The following is a 23,070-nucleotide window of genomic DNA, read 5'->3' on the forward strand; positions in this document are numbered from 1 at the left end:
GAACTCTTCCACTTCAGTCCAAGTTCTTGGCGATTACATGAAAAGCTCCTTTCACGCTAGTTCTTCATTTATTTCCAGACATAGCAAGATTTTTTTCCCTTGATCTCTCCGTGGTGAGTCTTGAAGTAAATGCAGCATTACAAACTGCATCCATCCTAGCCTAAGTTTTTTCCCCCCTGTTTTCTTTATATTTCTGACATTAACCAAATCATCAAGAAAGAAAGATCAGGCTTTTATTAGAATGTGGTTAGACCTTTGAAATGTTCTTGTGGCTGGGCACATCTCAGCTGTATGGGAGTGTGTGACTCCAAACTTTTTTTCTGGGTGACATAAACAGCATTACACTGCTCTGGCTGCAATGATATAAGGAAGGTGCTTGTTGGTTTTCTCAAGAAATGTCTTAAGTGGAACAATATTTCCTCCCAGGCAGAGCAGGAGCAGGGGAGGGAATAGGATTTTCCGTAGCCCATGAAGCCACAGATTTTTCCTTGCATAGTATACATAAAATGTAAATGTAGAGCTTGTGAAAGGTGCAGCATTGAGAGGCAGAGAGACCACAGACCTCTCTTTATCCTCTCTATCCACACCCAGCACAGGCAGTGGCTGTGCACAGGTCCCCACACCACCCAGCCAGTGTGGCTAACCCAGTGGTTCTCAACCTATTTCCCATTGTGGGCTGCATCCAGTACTATCTGTTCGGCCCTGAGAATGTCACATGGGCCGCAGCTGTGTGCCGATTGGACCACAGGTTGAGAACCACTGGGTGGAACCTTCCCCTGGAAAAACCACCTTGTAGGAGTGAGAGGCTATTCCACGCTCCATCTCCATTCAGCTTTTGGGAGTTGCTGAGACATCTTCCCGGGGTGCCAATGGCTGTCAACCATTGTGATGGTGGGTTTTTTGGAGGACACTTGTCCCCTGGGAGCTAGAAGGCGAGACCACCAAACTCATGTCGCATTTGCTACTTCACAGCCCATCAGCTCTGTGACGGTTTTCAGTCACAAAGCTTGGTTCTAGCGAAAGACTTGACGGGAACGAAGCTGTTCCCTTCCTCCCGTACTTCAAACACATACCTTCTGAGGTGCCGTGCGGCAGTCACCATCCTGGCGGCCCGGGCAAATGACAAGGCGCTCCAGAGCCATCCATAACAGCTAGACTGGGAGCTGTGGAATGGCTTGTGACATTCGCTTCCTCCTCAGGTTGTGGGCGATGAGCACATTGACTCCATGATGTATCCTGGTCTCTGATGATCTGGAGTCGGATCAGGACTGCAAATTGTGCTGGGTTCGCCTGCAAGGCAGTGCAGCTGGGGGGGGGGGGTAGCAGGAAGTAATGAGAGCAGAGATATAAAAGGGGAGCTTGGAAGATGAGGACCAGACCCTTGATGTAGAATGTGAGAGGAAGTCAGTGAAGGGATTTTGGGAAGGGGGAGGGGCATAGTCTGAGCTGCAGGAGGGCGAGATGATTTTTGCAGCAGAATCTTGGATAGGCTTCTTGCTCATATCCCATGGTGAGGGGTGTGAAACAGGTAATAACAACACCACTTAGCCCTTGTGTAGCTAGCGCTTTTCATCCATAGATTTCCAAGCACTTTACAAAGGCAGTAAGTAGCTTTATCCCCATCTTACAGTTGGGGAAACTGAGGCATAGAGGCAAAATGATTTGCCAGAGGTCCTCAGCAAAGTCAGTGGCAGAGCCGGGACTGGAACCCAGGTGTCCTGAGTCCCAGTTCAGTGCTCTCTAAATAGAATTGGAGAGAGGTAAGAATCTGGGATGCTGGAGAGAAAACAGTGAATGAGCCCTGTATTCCTAAAGCCGACAGTTTGTCACTGGATTCCAACCAGTGCTAAAATAAGTTGCGCCACAGAGCAGTTTGACTCACAGCAACATGTCTGCAGTGTTTTTCATTTGCATTATGTATACACACGTTAATATCACTGGGATGCAAGGTAAGTAGATTGATCGTTAAACGTGACAGTTAAAATGATAATACTAAGATAGTTCATGTAATGTTGGTTAAACTGCCCATAAATAGAAGTATTATAGTTGTCTGTATGCCTCTGCTATCATGGGGCATGTAAATGAAAGCATGCGTATAATAGTGTGTTAGGAAATAGACAGGGGTATAAAAACCTGGAACAGAATAGCAAACAAACTGAAGGCCTCAATCTGTTTCCTGGAAAACAAGTGTCCATCTTGCAGAAACCACTGCAGTGGGTACCTGCTGGCAGCTCCCATCATCAATGAGATTGAGGGTTGAGCTGTCTTGTTATCATGGAAGGAGGTCCCTCCAGGTAGGTCAGACCAAGACATGCTGGGGGCGGCATATGAAATGTTGCACTGCAAGATGCTAGCACCGTTCCTGATGAGTAGCTAAACCAAAAGCCATCAGTTACCAGGTCTGTCAAGCCAGCACCTTTCATGAACACTAAACTTACTTTAAAAGTTTATTTAAAAAGAAAACGTAGACGTTTGTGTTTATTTTTGAAGATTTCTTGAAAATTTTAGGGTCTGCCCTGAGGAATGAAAATGCAAGTTACTAGAGCACAGCTGTTAAACAATCAGGAGCATTCATTTATCATTAATAAACTGAGCACTCAGGGAATTTTATAAACATACTGTGATCTGATTCATAGACTTTAAGGTCAGAAGGAACCATCATGAAATGATTAGGATCATTATCTGTCCCCAAGCCCTAATATGACTGAATTTCTTTTCATAGGCAACATTCAATACTTTGTTGATTATTCTGTTTTTTTAAAAAAGCATGAATTTTGGCTAAAAGTTCATAAAAGAAGTAAAAAGAATTGATGTTTGTTTTGTTGTCTCAGTAGGACGTTTTTTGTAGTGTCACTGAAATGGCGTGCATTTCAGCATTTGTAATGACATAGCAATAATAATAATTGCATCCTACCTTTATGTATCTTTCATTCTGGGCAGACCCAAAGCACTTTACACATACACAGTACGCCACTGAATTCCAGGGGCTGGGGGCAGCCAGGCAGTGGTATAGCATGCCTTGTAATGATGGGGGGGAGCAGAAATTAGGGTCAAGGACTCCAGGGAAACCCTTTCTCTTACAGGAAGTGTCATGGGATCTTTAACACCCATGCACAGAAGGATCTTTGCTCTTAAGATTTAATTGGAAAGGCCTATGCATAGGAAACTGCCTGGTGCTCAGTTTGTCTCCCTCAAAAGTGTATTGGGCTGAGCCAACCCTGCTAGGAGTTAAACCTGTGATTCAGGGCGTCTGTGTGTTTGCAACCTGAAGAAGCCTGGCTCGCTCAGCTGTCTGCTTTGGGTACCTGTTAACTGCCTGTCGTTTTTTTTTTTAATACCCAACTGCATAATCCGTAAGATGTTTAACTTCTTTTATTCCTTTTTTTTGGGGGGCAGGCGTTTACAGAGACACAGAAGAAAAGATTGTTGTCCTGGAAACAGCAGGTGCAAAAACTCTTCAGGTCTTTCCCTCGGAAATCCCTTCTAGACATATCAGGATATCGGCAGCAAAGAAAGTACGTTGGGATTTCGTCTCTCTGATGCAATGATTGTACTGTGTGGTTTGGTATCTAAGACTATGCCAAAGGGGCTGACGACACTAACGTTCACACTGTGCTAAGTGGAGCCGTCGGGTGGGTCTGGTTCACCGGGCCAGCTACCCCAAGTGCAGGCAGGGCTGAAATGTTTCACCTTGTTCTGTTTTAATGCAGTGCTTCACAGCCAGCTCTCCAACGTCACTCTAGAGCAGTGATTCCTGTTGTTCGTTATTAGCTCTGATTTGTATTATACTAGAACCTAGCGGTTCCAACTGCGATCCATTGTACCAGATGCTGAACTCAGAGACAGTCCCTGCCAGAAAGAGTTTACAGTATAAGTAGACAAAACCAAAGGGTGGGTAAAAAGTACTATCGTCCCCATTTTACAGATGGTGACCTCAGTCGTAGAGAGATTCAAGGTTTTGCTCAAGGTGACAAAAGCTGCCTGTGACAGTACCGGGATCTGAATCCAGATTTTCTGAGTCCCACTTTGGTGCCTTGCCAATAAAACCGTCCTTCCTCTATATGGAGTCCTCCTTACATCAGGGATTCTGATGGACACCATGCCTGCCCGTCTCCCAAACCCCCACTTTCCCCACCGTAACTGGAGCACTTGAAAGATCAAAAAGTAATAACAGGACTGTCCCTCTCCGTGTCCCTTTGCAGTTTGGTTTTCTCTCCTCTCTTTTGCTGCCCCTCCAATTTTGGTGTCATCTGCAAATTCGATCGCTGCTGGGTAGACACCAAAAAAAAAAAAAAGCAACCAACAAGGGTGCAGAGAGGCGCTGGGGCTTGTTCAGGTTAGTTGATCAGAAAACCTCAGGAGAGCCCTGGAGTGGGCTGCAAATGACTGGAAACACCATTACTTGAAGACTGACACTTGCTTCTCCACTGTGACTGGAGAAGCACTACGCCACAGACCAGCGCCTGGGTTGGAGAACCACTTATCAGGAGATATGCCATTAGGGTGAAATTGCCCCCCGTGCATAACTCCAGCATATGGCAGGTGCGCTACTTTAACGTCATGCCTAAATGCTCAAAATAGGGCATAAGTGGGGCATTGACCGAGATTGGCTTCTCTGCACCCTGCAAGGTGTGAAGTTCACCCTTGCTGATCTAGATCAAGTGTGTAGCTTTCTTGTTCTTTCTTTGCTCTTCCAGCCTGGGTGAAGCTGCAGGCTAAGACTTGAACGGTGCAGCTCTGTCTTTCGCATAGTTCCATAGGTATAATGGCAAAACCACTTCTTGGATGAGGCTTAAAGAAACTTCGTTCTGCGTCATGATGGGTAGATTTATACTGGTTTGAATCCCATAATCGTGTGTTTTGTTTTGAAGTCCTGTTCACTACAGCACGCACAAGTAGGAGAAATTAGGGCTCAGAGGAAGGTGAATTGAAACGTCTGTGATGACGAAGATGATTAAGAGTTGGAGAAGGAGCAAGGAGAAACGGGTGCTGCAAGCGCGATAAGAATTGTAAATCTCCCAATAGCTGCTCTCACTTGTCATGTTTCAAACTCGAGCAGATAAATAATAAGTATCCCAGCAATCCCGCCCATCTTTGTGTAATTGCTTAAGACAACTGGGCAAGAACTGTCAGAAGGCTTTTCACCGCCGTGAAATCTGCATGGTCTATTTGTTCTTTTATTTTTGGTGGTGTTGCTTTGGGTTTTGTTTCAATTTGTCATCACAGTAACTAACGGTGTTACGCAGAAGTGGGAAGGCCTTGTCCTAATTACAAACCAATAACGGTCTGCCACTGGAGATGTGTGTTTTTAACCAAAGTTCCCCCAACTGCCCTCCTGCAAAATCTCTCCATATTAGAGCCATCAACTTGTGGGAGGAGCTGAATCTGCAAGCACTTCTTCAGGATTCAGCTCATTGTTCAGCTGTTGCGCAGACTGCCCCGCACTTTCATTATTATGCCCCTTTAAACCTAAGTAAAAGAATTTAGCATCAGTTTATCAGGCTGTTGCTCCCACCGTATGTGTGGGGGGAGGAGGGTTAATGAGGTTTAAAGGCCTGATTCTTCACTCACTTCCACTGGTGCAAATCAGGAGCAACTCTACTAAAATCAGTGAAGTAGCACTGGTGTCTCATCAGAGTCAGGGAGATCAGAAGGAGGCCCTGAGAGTCAGAATCATGGACCCAGCTTGTTGTGGGGGCTTTTATTCATATATTCTAAGGCCAGAAGGGACCCCTGTGATCATCTAATCTGATCTCCTGCATAGGAGAGGCCAGAGAATTTCCCTCAGAATAATTCCTGTTTGAACTAGAGCATATATTTTAGAAAAACATTCAGTCTTGATTTAAAAGTATGTGGTTACATATAGTTTTAAGGTTGAGACTTTGTTCTTCTGACTTCAGTGAAGTTACTCTGGGTTAAGTCCTCTGTAACTGAGATCAGAATCTGGTCCTAAGTAGGTAACATTTGTCACCCATCTCCACTAGTCTCAGGCTGCAGATCCAACCAAGACCACATTGTACTGGTTTACAGAGAAAGTGCTTTTCACAACCAAATGGACTAAGAGATCTATGACCTTTCTAGCCCCATTGACTCTGGGTTTTCAAACTGTGTTAGCGCTGTCTTGAAGAACTGATTTTAAACTTGGCTCGTGCTGGGAAGGTGTTCATGCGATTTGGTAGCTTAGTGTGGATGGGTGCCTTAGAGACTGACATGCCTATTTCTAACAATTGTCACTCACACAAACACAATCTGTAGGATGATTCGATACCGGGTGTCAGATCCCCATGTCTCATTCTTTGCAGAAGTTGTCTTCATTCATCATTTCTTTTCTCTCTTTTTCTCTTTTTTTTAGTTTGCATTTAAAATGAGCAAATTTTAAAGAAGCCAAATAAACCAAAAATGTAAACCTCAAACTCCACACACACAACCAAATATAGGAATTAGGGAAATTAAAGCCTTAAGTAACCCAAAGAAAGGAAAAACATGCACACACCAAAACAAGCAGGGACACAAGGGACTTCGAAGAGGCTTGGATCTGGTCTCATGGACCCAAATCTTGAAGGTGCTGTGTGTTATGTTCACACCTTGCTCACAGAGAAGTTAGAAACATAAAATTCTTAGGCTGGATGATTGCAACATAACACTACTTTATTTCTTCAAATTTAGAATGGTAACAAACAAGGACCAAAAACAGAGAGAGAAAAAGCAGGCTGCTCTCTAACACACAGAGGCCCAACTCATCCCACTTTGCTCTAGGCTGGCCTCTTGCAGACTAACTCTGATAGATTTGCATGGTTGACGCTTCCCTACAAGGTCTTCTAGACTGCATGCCAGACCAGGAAACCCCTTACAAGTTAAAGTGATAGCTTATAATTTTAACATTGTTTTCCATACACCACACTCCAGCGCCCTCAACTCTCATTTTATGGGAGGCAGAGGCACTCAGCAACTTATGGCTCCGTAGGTAAAGAGCCATGAGGGAAGGGAAAACTAGGAAGCAAATATAGCTGAGAGGGGAACCAAGAATCAGCTTAAGACCTTTCTTTGTCACTGTGGGAAATGCAGAGTAGCAAGAACATCTTTAGAAGGCTGCAGGCCATGGATTGCCGAGTGCCAGTGTATCAGCTTTTTATTTCCAGTACAAGCTGAGATTCTGGAGAATGTAGCGAAGTTCCCAGGGTGCCTCTGGAACCCATGCACTTCTCCAGGCTAAGTGTCTGGATTTCTCCCTGTTTAGCACTTAAAAGATCATTTAGATCTTGCTAGCCATCAACAAAAACAAATTCCTCCTGCCTCTCTCAGGCAAGCGTCCCCCTGACTCCACTTGACTCACTCACAGGAACATGGTAAGCAGGGTTTGGCCTGAGGGGGCTGAACCAAAGTTTAATGCTAGCCCCCCGAGGCTTACGTGTCCTCTGGATCCAGTGAAAGCAAATATCTTCCCTCTTGTGGCGATCCTCGGTAAGACGGTTTGGCTAAATTGGCCTGAAGGAGCCCTGTCCTACTACACTGAAGTCAGTGAGAGTTTTACCATTGGTTTCAGTGGCAAAAAAGGTCAAGACTAAAGCTTGTTAGGCTGTGCTGTTTTCTAAACCATCTTCCATCAGGACTAAGTGCATGCAATTTGAATATACCGTCAAAGTATTTAGCAGTCCGCTCATGCTTGCAGTCTAAAAGGTAAAGATTTTGAATTTTCAGACCTGTTATTTTTTTTCCCTCTTTCCAGTCGAGGCTTTGGCCAGTCGAACTCCTTACCAACAGCTGGCTCTGTAGGTGCAGGAATGGGCAGACGGAACCCGCGCCAGTTCCAAATTCCCTCCCGGAACCTCCCCACCGCCCGGCTGGGTCTGTTGGGCCCCGGTGGACTCCTAGGCGCTGCACAGCGCAGCGTGGCTACCAACCCCACGATCTTGAAACAAGGAAGACAGGTGTGTCTCGGTCTGTCTGTGTTGTTGCATTTCAGACCACCAGTGCTGCAGGACTGCCGTTCGCTGCAAAGCTGCAGGGGAAGATCCGTATTTTTTGTGCACGATGAGAAATACCTTGGGTCTGATCTGACAAGATGCTGAGCATCTGCTGCATGGCAGGGAGCACCCCTGATTGCCAGTTTCAACAGGTGTGGGGGGCGCACAGGACTTAGCAGGATCATGCCTGTATATATTACAAGGGATTGGTCCAAATGTAGCTATTTACTCCCCATTAACTGACGAGAAAACTGCTACTAAAGAAAACAAGTTAATCAGCTCTTTGCTAAGGTTAGAGTGGAATGATTTTTCTGATTTTCCTCATCTGAATAATGTGTCTGGATACTTTTTTTTTTTTTACACGCAAACCCAGTGAGAACAGTCTGCAGGCATTTCCTGTTTTTGCTCTTTTCGGTGTAGAGGGGTACTGAAAAGGGACAAGGAGAGCAGGGAGAGAGGGACAAATCAGGCTTCAGAGAGGGATGGAGGAAGAGAAACGAGCTGAGGCTTTTTATAAATACATCACTCGGTGAGTAAATGTCACTCACAGAAAAAGCCCTTCGCAGGGGGAAAGTGACACAGTGACTAGAAGGTGTAAGGCTGGGGAGATCAGGAAAGCATTAGCATACAGAGCGTGCTGAGGTTTTTAACACACACAGACGGTGCTCTACATTAGCATTGTGCTGGCATTTGTTTTACAGTATTGGTTGGTGTGTTTGTTTTCCATAGAATCTCTGGTTCGCAAACCCTGGGGGTAGCAACAGTATGCCGAGCCGGACCCATAGCTCAGTGCAGAGAACGCGTTCCCTGCCTGTCCACACATCCCCACAGACCATGCTGATGTTTCATCAGCCAGGTAGGAAGAAGCCATTTGTCTTTTGCTTATTCATCCCCTTGTCGGAGGAGAGTACAGTATATTAAAATAGCTGCACGAGTGAACCCTGCCTACAAGTGCTGAGCCTCTACTGTCACAATACATTCTTGGGTGCTTAGAGAGAGCTTGCTTTTTTTAAACTGTGCATTGCAGGGGTGGGCTGGCAGTGAGCCAGACTATGCAAGCTCCGAGCCTGTTGCAATCTGACCAAGATATTTTTGACGCTAGTCAGATTACTGGATTGATTAAACTAGAGACATCACTGGAGGGATTTTGACCCTATATATAACAGACTGACTGTGCTAGCACCCAACATAGCTTCCTTCTGAGAGGCTTTGTATTACATTGGGAATGTGGTAGCTCTTGGATCACCTTTTTTGCTTTTACATGGACTGGAAAATCCAATGCAGAAGATAAATGACTTCATGCATTTTAGGGAAATTCTTTTAAGATATGCATTCTAAGGCAGAATTTTGACACATTGGAGACTTTAATTGTTTCCTTGCACACTTTGAATACCCTTCTGTGTGCAAGAACATCCTGTCATTCTTTTTGGTTTGCCAAATGTCCATCTGAATCCAGAGGAAAAAGCTCTGAGATTTTAGAGCATTTTTTCTAATATATCTTAACTCTGTGTATTGCTCCACTATCCGTTTAATGCAGCCTTTCTGCTAATGTACAGTAGTATTAATAATCTGCATTGTTCCAGCCATAAGCCACCAGAGAAATGAATCTCATTCAAAAGAAGTTTCCCACACCAGAATTTTACACTCTGGTTTCAGATGGGCCTTCTCGTGTATTATGTGTCTGCATTGTTTTGACTGTCTATTCTAGATTGCAAGCCTCTTGTTGCAGAGACTGTGTCTGCCTCTATGTATCATCCAGAGCCCAGTGTAATGGCAAAGTTTGGTAAATATTACACAATAATAAATAGGTTCTTCTTGCATGTTAGCCTGAAGCTGATGAGGACTCCAGAGGACTGGAAAGTGGCATTGCCAAAAATATGCGTAGAGAGCCAAGCAAATGATGTATTTATTTATTTATTTTTAATAGTTTGCATTTAGACAACACTTTTCCTAGGAGAATCTCAGAACACAGTGTAAACTCTAATGACTTAATCCCCACAACAATCCTGCGAAGTAGGAAAGTATTATACTTATGGGGTAAACAGAAGAGAGAGGTTAATTGAGTTGCCCAAAGTCATACAGCAAGTTGGTTGCAAAATTAGAATTGTAAACCAGGAATCCTGACTCTGTTCCTGCTCTCAATGCTAGACCCACAGGAACATCTATACTCATAGTCACCCTTATTTCTTACACCTCGTAAATGTAAACTGTAGATGCATTTAATGTTCACGTCTGTTAAATCAGAACAAAGCTGGTCTGTTTATTCAAGCAGAATACTGCATGGCGTGAAAACATAGCTGATCTAACTCTGATGGCTTTGTAGCATTCAGCCCCAGTTCCCTTCCCCTTGGATCTGCAAACTCCGCAGGGCATCACACCTCTCTCCCTTGAGGCGGACAATTTGCAGAGAACAAAAAGAGGGGAACTTCAGGACGTTTTTCTGCTCCTCCAGTCCCCTCCTTCAGAGAATCCAGCAAGAAGGACCTGACGCAGGTGGCAGGACGGGGAAGGGGAGAGGAATCTAAAGGGCTTGTTTAAATTAAGAATAAAGCCATAAGAATGAGCCAAAACCATCCTATGAATGCAAAATGTAATAGTAATAATACTTCGCTCTGAGAATTTGGTGCCAGTTTCTTACCTAGGATACTCTCCTGTTCCCAGCTCCCGCAAGCTGGCACAAACATCTGAGGGCAGAATTTTGGCTCCAGATGTATGTACTATTTAAAACTAGCCCCAAAACTTGATTGTACCAGGAACTAAATTATCACGTGAATGAGGAATTCACATCGATGACTGTCCATGAGGGCTTTAAGGAAATACTGCCGGCATTTTCATCTCGTGTGTATTAAGCCCAGATTAAAAAGCTATCTGGAAGAAAGAGAGAAAGTAGGACATATAAATTAGTGGGTTGTTCCACTAATCTTCAGAGCTGTTGGGGTCACCACCTGCCCTTAATTTCCAGTCATCTGACGGCTGAATTGGAACCCTAAAACACAAGCTTTCCCAGGTAACCCACATCCTTGCTTGGTAGCAACTGCAACATGCCACGTTTCTAAGATGCAAGGGATGGTTTCAGATAAGCGAGCTCTTTCCTTCCACTGCTTTGAGTGGAGGGGTTGAAAAGAAAATAATCTTGGAACTGCTCCTGTAAAATGCTAAATATCCTCAATCCATTGAAGTCCAGGGATGTTTCTTTAGATGTGCGGGGTCAGATCACATTCCTTTTAAGCTGTGCTGTGGGTGTCTCTCCTGCTGGTTACATTTATCTCCATATGAATCAGAGAAGTTAAAGTTGGAGAAGACCTCTTAGGTCACGCCTCGGTCATCCCTTGGGGACCAGCCCAGATCTCCACAGTAACACCAGATGCGTCAGAGGAAAGGGGAAAAAAAATCCCTCATAAGGCACCTACACAGTCTGTTCTCCAGGCTTTGTCCAGCATGGTTTCAAATGACCCCAGCAGTGGAGCTTATTTTTAGTTTCACTTCTGTCATTTGTACAGACAAGTTTTACAGTCCTCGTGTCCCTGGCACAGAGGAGTTTCTGATTTTGCCCTACATGCAACTTTCAAGTTCAGAAAAAAATCAAGCCCTCATCTCTGCAGACACCATGGCAAGTGTAATAAACCTGACACAATATACATCACAACAGGGGAATAGCCAATATTATGCCTCACTTTTATTTTAGGCACAAAATACTTTGTTCTAGAACATAAGCATAATTATATTCTCCATTACAGTATACTCCTCTGTATCCAAAACCCTACGATCTGAACTGCCCCGCTATCCTTGTCCCCCTGGTGTCTCATGCTGGGGGGATAATGCGGATAATAGAGCAGAGTCCCCCAGCCAGGACTGTGAGGAGCGGGACAAGCCCCCAGTCGCTGTACGGCTCTGCAGCCCTGCTGTCACAGGAGTGAGGAAGCAGCCACGACAGCGGAGCTGCAGAGGGCTCCCTATGGTTGGTGACACCCAGGCCCTGCAGGTGCAAGATGCAGGGATGGCTGCAGTCCTGGTGGGGCAGGGCAGAGACCTGGCTGGGAGACTGCATTGCCCCACACCTTGTACCAGCAGAGATTGGGTGTCACCAGCCCTGCAGCAGCATGGAGACCCCCGGCCAGGACTGTGAGGATGAGGACGACAAACCACCCTGCTGTTGAATGGCTCTTCTTAACTATCCAGACAAAATCCTTGTCCCCGTGCTATTGGGATAACTGGGCGTGCACCGTGCTGGCACTGCAGTTGTGCATGAAGGTCAGAGTCAAAATCAGGGCCCCGTTGGGCTAGGTGCTGTCTACGTGTGAGCTAAGGAAGAGTCCCCGCTGCAGAGCGCTTACAGTCTAACTAGACGAGGTAGACAAAGGAAGTGCAAGTGTATTTGTCGTACAGATGGGGCACAGAGAACCTGGCACTCCGATCCTCAGAGGTCTTTAGGCTTCCAACTCCCATTGATTTCAACAGACCTTAGGAGCCTGAATACCTGTGAGGATCTGGACCTGTGTGACTCGCTCAAGGTGACGCAGGGAACCTGTGGAAATGAGCCCAGCTCTCCTAAGCCCCGGTCCAGGGCCTTAACCTCAGGGTTATCTGTCCTCATCTGATAGCAGTCGTCATGTTCAGGAAAACCCCATGCCAGGCAATCCAGGAAGTTTTTGGGGAGTGTGGGGGACAGCTTCCTGCTGTAAGTGTTGGAGGAACCTACTAGGGGCCGTGCTCCTCTTGACCTGCTGCTCACAAACAGGGAAGATTTGGTAGGGGAAGTAGAAGTGGGTGGTAACCTGGGCAGCAGGGACCATGAGATGGTCGCGTTCAGGATCCTGACAAAAGGAAGAAAGGAGAGCAGCAGAACATGAACTCTGGACTTCAGAAAAGCAGACTTTGACTCCCTCGGGGAGCTGACAGGCAGTATCTCCTGGGAGGCTAATATGAGGGGGAAAGGAATCCAGGAGAGCTGGCTCTATGTTAAAGAAACCTTATTGAGGGCACAGGAACAAACCATCCCAGTGTGCAGAAAGAATAGCAAATATGGCAGGCGACCAGCATGACTTAACAGAGAAATCTTCGATGAGCTTAAACACAAAACAGAAACTTACAAGAAGTGGAAGCTTGGTCAGATGACTAGGGAGGATTATAAAAATATTGCTCAAGCATGTAGGGGTGAAATCAGAAAGGCCAAAGAACAACTGGAGTTAGAGCTAGCAAGGGATGTGAAGGGTAACAGGAAGGGTTTCTACATGTATGTTAGTAACAAGAAGGTCAGGGTAAGTGTAGGCCCCTTACAGAATGGGGGAGGCAACCTAGTGACTGATAATGTGGAAGAAGCTGAAGTACTCAATGCTTTTTTTTTTTTTGCCTCTGTCTTCACAGACAAGGTCAGCTCCCAGACTACTGCACTGGGCAGCACAGAATGGGAAGGAGGTGAGCAGCCCTCAGTGGTGAAAGAACAGGTTCAGGACTATTTAGAAAGGCTGGACACGCACAAGTCCATGGGGCCGGATGCAATGCAGCCGAGGGTGCTGAGGGAGTTGGCCAATGTGATTGCAGAGCCATTGGCCATTATCTTTGAAAACTCATGGTGATCGGGGGAGGTCCCAGATGATTGGAAAAAGGCAAATATAGTGCCCATCTTCAAAAAGGGAAGGAGGAGGATCCAGGGAACTACAGCCTCATCTCAGTCCCTGGAAAAATCATGGAGCAGGTCCTCAAAGAATCCATTTTGAAACACTTGAAAGAGGAAGATGATCAGGAACAGTCAGCATGGATTCACCAAGGGCAGGTCATGTCTGACCAACCTGATTGCCTTCTATGATGAGATGACTGGCTCTGTGGATGTGGGGAAAGTGGTGGATGGGATATATCTTGACTTTAGCAAAGCTTTTGATATGGTCTCCCACAGTATTCTTGCCAGCAAGTTAAAGAAGCATGGGTTGGATGAATGGACTATAAGGTAGATAAAAAGGTATAAGGTGGATTGTCGGGCTCAACGGGTAGTGATCAATGGTTCAGTTTCTACTAGGCAGCCAGTATCAAGAGTGCCATAGGGGGTCGGTCCTGGGGCCGGTTTTGTTCAGCGTCTTCATTAATGATTTCGAGGATGGGATGGATTGCACCCTCAGCAAGTTTGTGGATGACACTGTGCTGGGGAGAGTGGTAGATACACTAGAGGGTAGGGATAAGATTCAAAGTGAACTAAACAAGTTGGAGGATTGGGCCAAAAGAAATCTGATGATGTTCAACAAGGACAAGTGCAGAGTCCTGCACTTAGGAAGGAAGAATCCCATGCACAGCTACAGACTGGGGACCTATGAGCTAGGCAGCAGTTCTGCAGAAAAGGGCTTGGGGGTTACAATGAATAAGCTGGATATGAGTCAGCAGTGTGCCCTGGTTGCCAAGAAGGTTAATGGCTTATTGGGCTACATTTGTAGGAGCATTGCCAGCAGATCAAGGGAAGTGATTATTCCTCTCTATTTGGCACTGGTGAGGCCACATCTGGAGTATTGTGTCCAGTTGTGGGCCCCTCACTACATAAAGATTGTGGACAAATTAGAAAGAGTCCAGCGGAGGGCAACAAAATGATTAGGGGGCTGGAGCACAGGACTTATGAGGAGAGGCTGAGGGAACTGGGCTTGTTTAGTCTGCAAAAGAGAAGAATGAGGGGGGATTTGATAGCGGCCTTTAACTACCTGGGGGGGTTCCAGGGAGGATGGGGCTAGGCTGTCCTCGGTGGTGGCAGATGACAGAAGAAGGAACAATGGTCTCAAGTTGCAATGTGGGAGGTCTAGGTTGGACATTAGGAAAAAGTTTTTCACTAGGAGGGTGGTGAAGCACTGGAATGGGTTACCTAGGGAGGTGGTGGAATCTCCATCCTAAGAGGTATTTAAGGCCCAGCTTGACAAAGCCCTGGCTGGGATGGTTTAGTTGGGGTTGTCTCTGCTTTGAGCAGGGGGTTGGACTAGATGACCTCCTGAGGTTCCTTCCAATCCTAATCTTCTATGATTCTCTGATTCATTTCCCCAGGGAAAATTAACTCAGTGATTGCCTGTAGAGAGTTTCCTTTAAGAACTGCAGTGTCACTACTGTCTAGGGACCTTGGGGGAAGAAGATTTAAGGAAATACATTCTCAGTCAGCTGAGCCGTAGCATTGCCTCTTTACGTCTCCTGAGCACCGTGTTTACAGATGTTCTGATGAAGGAGTTTTGATTTATGCAGCTCTGGGTCCTTACCATGCACATATACCATTTTGTTCAGCTGTTGGCAGATCTGCAGCTTACAGGACTCTGATGCTCCTTCAGTAATGCCCAGCTATGGAATTTCACAATTCCTTTAGCGACTCTGACTGCCTTTACAGGCACTGTGGAGCGCACCTTCATTACAGAGACATTTTACTGTCTTCCTTAATAGACCTCGCAAAGTCCTTTCTTCCTGGTCCTTTCAAACCACGTGCGCCTCTTTCTGACACGAACCTTGTTTAAACATTTAAACCTTTCACTTACATCAGTTCGTCTCTGGTGGGACTCCAGTGAACTCCTCCTGCTTTACACTGGTGTAAATGTTAGTTTCTGATGTTAAAAGTGCTGCTAAAAAAATATCTGTCCATTTTAAAAATCAGTCCTTGCTAGAAAGTTAGTAGGGTTGAAATCTCAGTGTGGCCCTGGTTCAGCAGTCCTATAAAACCGTTTACAGACCCATGGTATAGGCAAAGGTCCAGATCCTCAAAGATATTTGTGGAATTAATGGACATTAGAAAACTAAAATCCTTTGAGACTCCGAGCCTGTGTGTCTGCCTAGGCCTAAATCTTCCAGGCAAGGGTGAAGTTGGCCCTATTGTTTTGGTTCATGTGAGTAAAGCAAAGTGACTGGATTCTGAATGAACTTGAGTGTTTGCAGTAATTGTGCTGGGGTTATTTTCTTCCAGCCTCTTGTCTCCAGCATACAGTTTTCATGGCCTTGCCTTGCAGAGACCAGTCTGAAACCAAGCCTCTAATCATCCTTAATGATGATTGTCGTAGCGCCTAGCAGCCCTTGTGCTGGGCACCTGTCTGAACACATCACAAAGAGTCGGTCCCTGCCCCCCAAGAGCTTACAATCTAGGTATCAGACTACAGAGAAATCGAAGGTTTGGGTTTCATGATTCTGCACTTCAGCACTCTGCGGGCACAGCCTAGCAAGCTGCAAACGTGTGAATCTTCATCAGTGATACTGGCTAGCAGCTGGGATTGGGTTTGCAGGTAAAACCTGTCTGATCTTAAACAGTCTTGTGTGTGTGTGTGAGAGAGAGAGATCCAAGATCTATTTGGGAAAGAAAGCTGAGTTGCAGAAAGAGTTGTCAGAGGGGCACAAGCAAAGTAATGCTCCAGTTATCGGGTTTGCACAGGGCATTTATCAGTGCAGAACAGAGTCCTACCTGCTGAAGTATTGCATTCGCCATTTAGATGTGTTGTGACTTTGCTCTGCCATTGCGGGTCTCCGGAGTGACAGCCTGTTTGTTCCGTTTCCTTTGCAGAGTTCCAGGTGCCCGTGACAGAACCTGACATCAACAACAGGCTGGAGTCCTTGTGCCTGAGCATGACTGAACACGCCCTGGGGGGTGAGTGCGTCCTTTTTCCTTCCCGCCGTTCTGTTGTCAACCACCGTGTCTGGGACACAGCCATGAGGATTCCCCATTTTAATTCTTCCCTCGTCTCCTTGGGGCCATCCAGCACAGCCACCGTCCTCTTGGCTGAAGGAGACAGGACAATACCGTGGCGTAAGCTAGTCAATGCTACCCATTAACATGCTGAGCAGCAAGTAGAGGCGTTTCTGCCATCAGGGCAGCTGGGCGACACCCCGGGCTGGTCTAAAACAGGAGCAGGATTAGGCTGCAAGGGCCTGACCCTCAGCTGGTGTAAACTGGCATTGAGGTCGATAGATCAGGGCCTGTTTACACAGCTGAGGAGCAGGCCCTGTGCATGGATTTGGGCATCTGACTCTAGATTTGGCTACTGGCTTGAACACACTGTTTCTAGATCACTGCAAGAGCCTGCCAACATGAGAGTTAGTGAAACTCGGGCTTCCCAGATGGCCTTTACATACTAGTGCCGCTAAGTCCAGTGTAAATCTGAACACAGTTCTGGTTATTTTATCCTGTGCCTTTCTCAAACACCCCTCACCGTCGGGTCTGGGTGTCCCATGGAATGATAGCCGTCAGTGTTCCCGTAGCGAGAGGAATTCTCCTCGGGGATCAGCCGCCAGGAGTTGATGTCCTGGAGAGCTGTATTAGCTAGCTGACGTCCAGCAGAACTGCAGAGTTGGGAACACCTTGGGGATGGCGGTTCTTTGGAGCCCTGAAATTTTCGGAACTCTGAACAAAACGTTCTGTCATAGAATCATAGAATATTAGAGTTGGAAGGGACCTCAGGAGGTATCTAGTCCAACCCCTGCTCAAAGCAGGACTAACCTCAGCTAAATCATCCCAGCCAGGGCTTTGTCAAGCCTCAGCTTAAAAACCTCTAAGGATGGAGATTCTACCACGTTTACAACTGAACATTGACTTAATTCCGTTTTGAAACTTCGCTCTGCAGAAGAAAAATGCTGCTTTTAACCATCTTAACCTAAACGAAACAAGCACAGAAACGGTTTCCTTCCTTGTCAAATCTTTTTTTTTTTTTTTAGCGGTTTACGTGTAACACAGCACTGTGTCGTGTTTGCTTTGTGTGTGTGTGTGTCCCTGCTGCTCCCTGATTGCGCACTTCCGGTTCCAAATGAGGTGTGCGGCTGACTGGTTAGGTCATAACTCTGAGTTTTTACTGTAGTTGATAGTGGTGACTTAACCGTAAATAGATGCATCTTCCACAGGCCCTGGAGGATTCTGGCTCACGCTGAGCTCTGGTGAAAGGCAGGTCCATAATCTCCAATCCTGACGATTATTATTGTTACCATGTATCACCTACGAATCCCAGTCAAGGATCAGGCCCTGTTGTGCGAGGCACCATAAATCACAAAGAGAAGAATCCCTGTCCCGCAGAGCTGACCGTGTAGATGTTATAGAGGACACAGTTGATGGGACAAACTGTGAAATGGGGTGGAGGGGGCGGACGGATCAGGTAACAGAACCAATGGGTTGGCCCTCTCACCGGGGCAGGGACCTCGCTAAAGCCAGGGGTAGATGTGACTGCATCCCAGCACACATAGGTTTTGTGGGTGTTTTCGGTTTAGATAACAAACCAAAACATCCCTACGCAACACTCCGGGTGCCCTTAACAGTGAACTAGCCCTGACTCTGCCAAACGAGGGCCACCCCGCCGTGAAAAAACTAACCGTGCACAAAGAACGAACCAAGGCAGCCAGTCGACGGCCACAGCAAAACAACCTGTCAAACCACTCCCCAGCAGAGACATCCTCCCCCAGCTCCCAAAACCCATCACAGAAAGCGTTTGTGCAGCGTGCCCAGAAATCCCTGGCCTATGTCAAACCAGCAGGAGGGAACCAGGGTCTGATGGTGGAGAACACCCTGTCGGCAGCCCCTGCCGGGCACCATGTCTTGGGGGGAGAGGCAGAGGTTCAGGTTGGGAGGGGCCAGACCGACTAGGGCTTTACCCCACATTGCCTTGGCTCAGGCCGCTCCGAACGACAAGTGCTATAAATAGCCATAAATAAAAGCTTAACAAACCTGTTTGGTTTTCCTGTTAAAACTCCGGCAGGAGGAACGGCAGTGGAAGTCTGGCGCGATTTCCAGGGCGAGCTGAGCCGTGGGACAGGGAGCAGTGTGTCCGAGCCCCGCGTTAGGAATAGCTTACTTGGCGAGTGCCAAAGTCAGTAATGGAGCAGGCTGTGGTGTGCGGGGGGGGGCGGCTGCCCTTATGCGCAGCTCCAGCTTTTTAACAAAACGGCCAGTGTCCTGACGCCGGCTGCTGCTGCGTCTCTTCCGGCAGCCCTCTTCGGTATTTCCTCGGTCTCGCTAACGCGCTAAATGGGCTGCATTATGTGGAGTGACGCTGGGGCGAGGCGGAAAAGGGGAGCTGCCACGTGTCTGGGATGACCGTTTGCAGCACCAGCCTGATTCCCCTTTCCGGGTTCGACGGGCGTCTCCCTGGGGGTTCCCCCAATGCCATCGTCTAGGTCGCTGTGTGTCACCTCCGGCACTGGGGGCAGCACTGAGCCCAGTATGCCGCAGCCCGGCTTCTCCAGCCAGACCATTTATGGTGCCTCCCACTCACGTTCTCCAGCCGGAACGGGGGCACAGCCGAGCTGGGGTATCCATCTCGTACTGTGCCTGCGCTAGGGAGGAGCCGGGAACGACGCCATAACCTGGACCTGAACTTCCCGGAGCCTTGCAGGTGTTTGGATCCAGGTTTCGGCTCAGCCCATCTTAGAGATGAGCCAGCCACTGAATTTGGATCCGCACAGTCCCCAAGTTTGAAGGAGAGGGTGGGGTTGAGCAGATGTTTCAGTTCACGCCCATCTTTGGTCTGCATCCATAATTCCAGGTAGGGTTGGAAATACAGTATTTTTATCTCCGATTAAGACTCTCCATAGCCCAAAGCCTGACGCTGTGTTTTTCAAAAGCCATCCTAAGACGTTCTCCAGCCTGTGCGTGACTGAGCACAGAGGAGCCGCGTCAACAAACGCCTGTTAAAAGACAGCGGGTCTGCGTCAAAAGCTTGCGCCCCGAATGCATTGGTCAGAGCTCGTGTCGGGTTAAAAACAAAACACCTTCCGCAGTGTTAATCCTCGCCACGGCTTTTCATTGTCATTCTTTCCACTTCATCCCCTTGCAGAGAGCTGTGCATGGAGCGTCATAGGCGCTGTGGATTTCAGTGGCCGGAGCAGGCGTGATAAGCCCACGCACACCTCTCAGTGCTTTCTGACTGGTCAGTTGGCTCCCTGAGGCCTTGCTGAGACATGACACCTATTGGAGGAGTTTTCTAATCAAACTCCTCATCCCCAGCCACCGAGCCCCAGATATCCCGACTCCTGGGCTGTGATGGGACAGGGCCCTGCTTGAAAAGAGTAGGGAACTCTACGTTACCAGGAGGGTGTCAGGAAGCTTTAGCGATAGAGGGGACCAGAAATTAACAGAGGGGACTTTAGCCCCAGATGCCTAAATCCTGGCCCCTGTGAATTGTCGAGGGAGCACCCTCAGCTCCCAGTAAAATGAGATGGGGCCGGCAGTGCTCAGCCCCTCCTGGGCCCAGCCTCACACATGGTTTTAAAGCGTCCTTTGTGAAATCACTGGCCTCTCTTTTTCATTGTCCCCGTTGTTGGCCTGTCCCCGTTCTGTGGCACTTTAAAAACAGAATAAACCCCAGCTGCCATTACTCTGGGCTGGGGCCCATTTCCAAACACTCCTGGAAAAGGGTCCGATGCTGCAGTCCCACTCAGGCTGGCAGGAAGGGGAGTTTTGCCTGCCAGTGTGCGCTGGACAAGACCTGAGAGGACAGCATAGATGTGCACCTCCTCTGAACCTTGCCTGTTAATTTAGAGCAAGAGAGTCTCTCCTGCTACGTTCTGGTACACGGAGCGAGCGGCTCTAAGGTCCTTCCAGGGGCTCTCCACGAAGCAGTCACTGCACTGCTCTGCAAGGCCTCCGTTCCCCATGCGCTGGGGCGGGATGGGCAAACAGATGACTTCCTTCCTGGAGCACGGGAGGGACCAGGGCATGAGTCAAGCTGCATTCCCTGGGCTGCTCCTGGAGCAGCAGAGCTACATCCTTTACTCCCCAAACCGTGGGGCATGCCCCTTAGGGGGGCATGTAGGAGCAGTCGGGGGCGTGGCAGGGCCCGGACCAGCCCTCACAGGGAGGGGGCCGGAAGGGAGCTTCACCCAGGCCTGCTCTGGTCCTATCCTCACGGCTGCCACCCCTGGCCAGGCCTTGGCTTCCGGTCCCCCAGCCGTAGCCTCGGCGCCCGGCCTGACCCCCCTGCTGCAGTCCCTCAGTCACCGGCCTGGCCCCAGTGCCCATTCTCAGCCCCCTGGGGGCGCCCCATCCACTGGCACCCACACCACTCCCTCGGCCCACAGCCTTGACCATAACCCCCGGCTCCAACCGCAGCCCCGCTCCCAGCCCCAGCTGGGGGCAGAGGGGCCGCAGACAGGGTCAGGGGAGACGTGATGGGGACCACTGTTTTAAAGATTCATTTGAGCCCCTACTGCATACCATTGGAATGAAATGATGTTCACAGCTAGAGAGGGCATGTAGGTGCCGTGCTGTGACTGGCACACAGATATGGAGGGTGGGTCTGAGGACCTGAGCCACCACGCTTGGATCCAGATCTGTCCCCAACATTCAGATCTCTACAGATGTGATTGAGGCCAATCTGCTGTGTTTATTTAAATTGGGTGTGTGTAACATGCCCATCTTGGTAGTACTGAGGCAAAGCAATGTCAAGTGCTGTGTGGCCGCTGCTGATTACGACTTGAATCTTTCAGATGGCGTTGACAGGACCTCCACGATATAGAAGATGAATGTGTAACCGGGACAGCGCTGGCCGTGGGAATGACTGCTGCGGGTCCAGTGGCAACCGTCTCCAGACTTGCACAGGATTCTCGCAGAGATTTTGCATTCTTAGTCTCTCTCCATCTCGCTCCCATTTTAATTTGGTGAATGTGTAGATTGTCCTTGTAAACGTGTCGTTAGAATTGGGCTTTGGTTTGTCATTTATCACATCCTCTCTAGAGAAAAGTGTTGGGGAAAGGGAAAGGGCTGGGAAATGAGGCATCGGTCTCCAGCTGGGGAGGATGGAGAGCACCGGAGGCAAACCCTGTCTCTGATGGAGGAAATTAAAACATATCACACGTGTGACCAAAAAACAAGGGGTTCACGACGCTAGGATTTCGCTGGAGCTCAAACATCCACTGGAGCTGCAGGGCAGTCAAAAAGGAAATAAGAACACCGCCACCACACCAACCAAATGTCCTTTCAACACAATTTAAAACAAGTACATTTCGATGTGTGTGTTGTTACATAAAAGCAGACAGAAAGGGTACGTAAGTGTGTAAAAGTGTCAGGTAGGCCTTTGTCTCATCTTCCTGTTGTAAAGGATTTTTTCGTTTTACTTCTGTTAATAGCAGCAGGTTTGCATTTGTCATAGCAGCCGAACTATGCTTCTAGGGGCAGTCCTTGGGTTAATCTGATCAGCTGGGATGGAAAGCAACTGACCATGACCATCAGAGAGGGAGGGAGGGATGGTGTGGAGTGGGCGGGGGTTATGTACAATTGGGCATGGAGAGCCAGTGCGATCAGTTTCTGTTTCTTGTACGTGTGAATACCTAAAAGATGCTGCATCATGGCTTTTACAGACCGGCCGCTACATCCCAGGCTGACTTGATCATTTTTGGAACTAGCTACAGTTTGCCAGCAAAATGACAGAGGGTGAGGGTTGGGCCTTTTCTTGCCCTGAGAAGTACCCAGAGGATGTGAGGAGGTAGAGAAGGATTAGAGGGGAAAGCAGGAGCTTCCTGTGCTAAGGGACCACGCGGGAGAGCAGCAAAATATAAGCAGTGCTGGCTGCAGCTGTCTATATAAATAGTGAGTACGCCCTGTCAGTGTTTATACTGGCACACAAACACTGCTGCCTTTTTCTTGGTCCTGACAAATAATGTGCGTGCATGTGGCCATAGCGTAATAAGCAGGCTAAACTGGACATGACATGTAAGGGAAAGAAGGTCAACACGTGGATGGATTAAAGATTTAAGAGACAGTAGTTTGGATACACATCTTTATGCTGCTGTCATTCCAGAACTGTAGCTAGAACACGTTGCTTTTTATAACTGAGAGCTAAATTTGGCCCTAGTTCATTTCATATGTGAATTTGATACAACTTTGATCAAGCAAATATTTAAAATGAGATCTAGAGCCAGTATCAAGTCGCATTTATGCCAGCCTATATCCATAGTTTCTCCATTGAATTGCAGTGGGTTAACTCCAGATTTACTCCCCAATGAGAACAGAATCTTTTCCAAACATTTTAATAACACGTCGTTATTGAATCCCCATTGCTTGCTTGAAACCCAGAGGGCCTGGTTATTATTTTTACTTACACCAGTTTTCCCCAATGTATCTTCCGTGGAGTTACTCCAGATTTACACTGGTGTAAGTAAGAAATGATTTGGTCCATGCAATATATAAAGA

At 47.6% G+C, this 23,070-nt stretch overlaps 1 protein-coding gene across 4 annotated transcripts in view; it reads left to right on the forward strand.

The window, feature by feature from the left end:
* Window positions 1–22,520, forward strand: part of SAMD4A (sterile alpha motif domain containing 4A) — a 195,656-nt gene extending 173,136 nt beyond the window's left edge. For all 4 annotated transcript variants that reach the window (XM_067554803.1, XM_067554801.1, XM_067554804.1 and 1 more), the window contains 5 exons: window positions 3,397–3,515; window positions 7,727–7,928; window positions 8,694–8,820; window positions 16,465–16,548; window positions 21,369–22,520. In XM_067554803.1, the coding sequence (XP_067410904.1) occupies window positions 3,397–3,515; window positions 7,727–7,928; window positions 8,694–8,820; window positions 16,465–16,548; window positions 21,369–21,397 (561 nt within the window). In that variant the 3' untranslated portion in view covers window positions 21,398–22,520. The remainder of the gene's footprint in view (window positions 1–3,396; window positions 3,516–7,726; window positions 7,929–8,693; window positions 8,821–16,464; window positions 16,549–21,368) is intronic.
* The last annotated feature ends 550 nt before the right edge of the window (window positions 22,521–23,070 follow it).

This window comes from Emydura macquarii, unplaced genomic scaffold, assembly GCF_026122565.2.
Source record: "Emydura macquarii macquarii isolate MOO-44397 ecotype Brisbane River unplaced genomic scaffold, CSIRO-AGI_Emac_v2 contig_1551, whole genome shotgun sequence".
In the NCBI taxonomy this organism is placed as follows: Eukaryota; Metazoa; Chordata; order Testudines; family Chelidae; genus Emydura; species Emydura macquarii.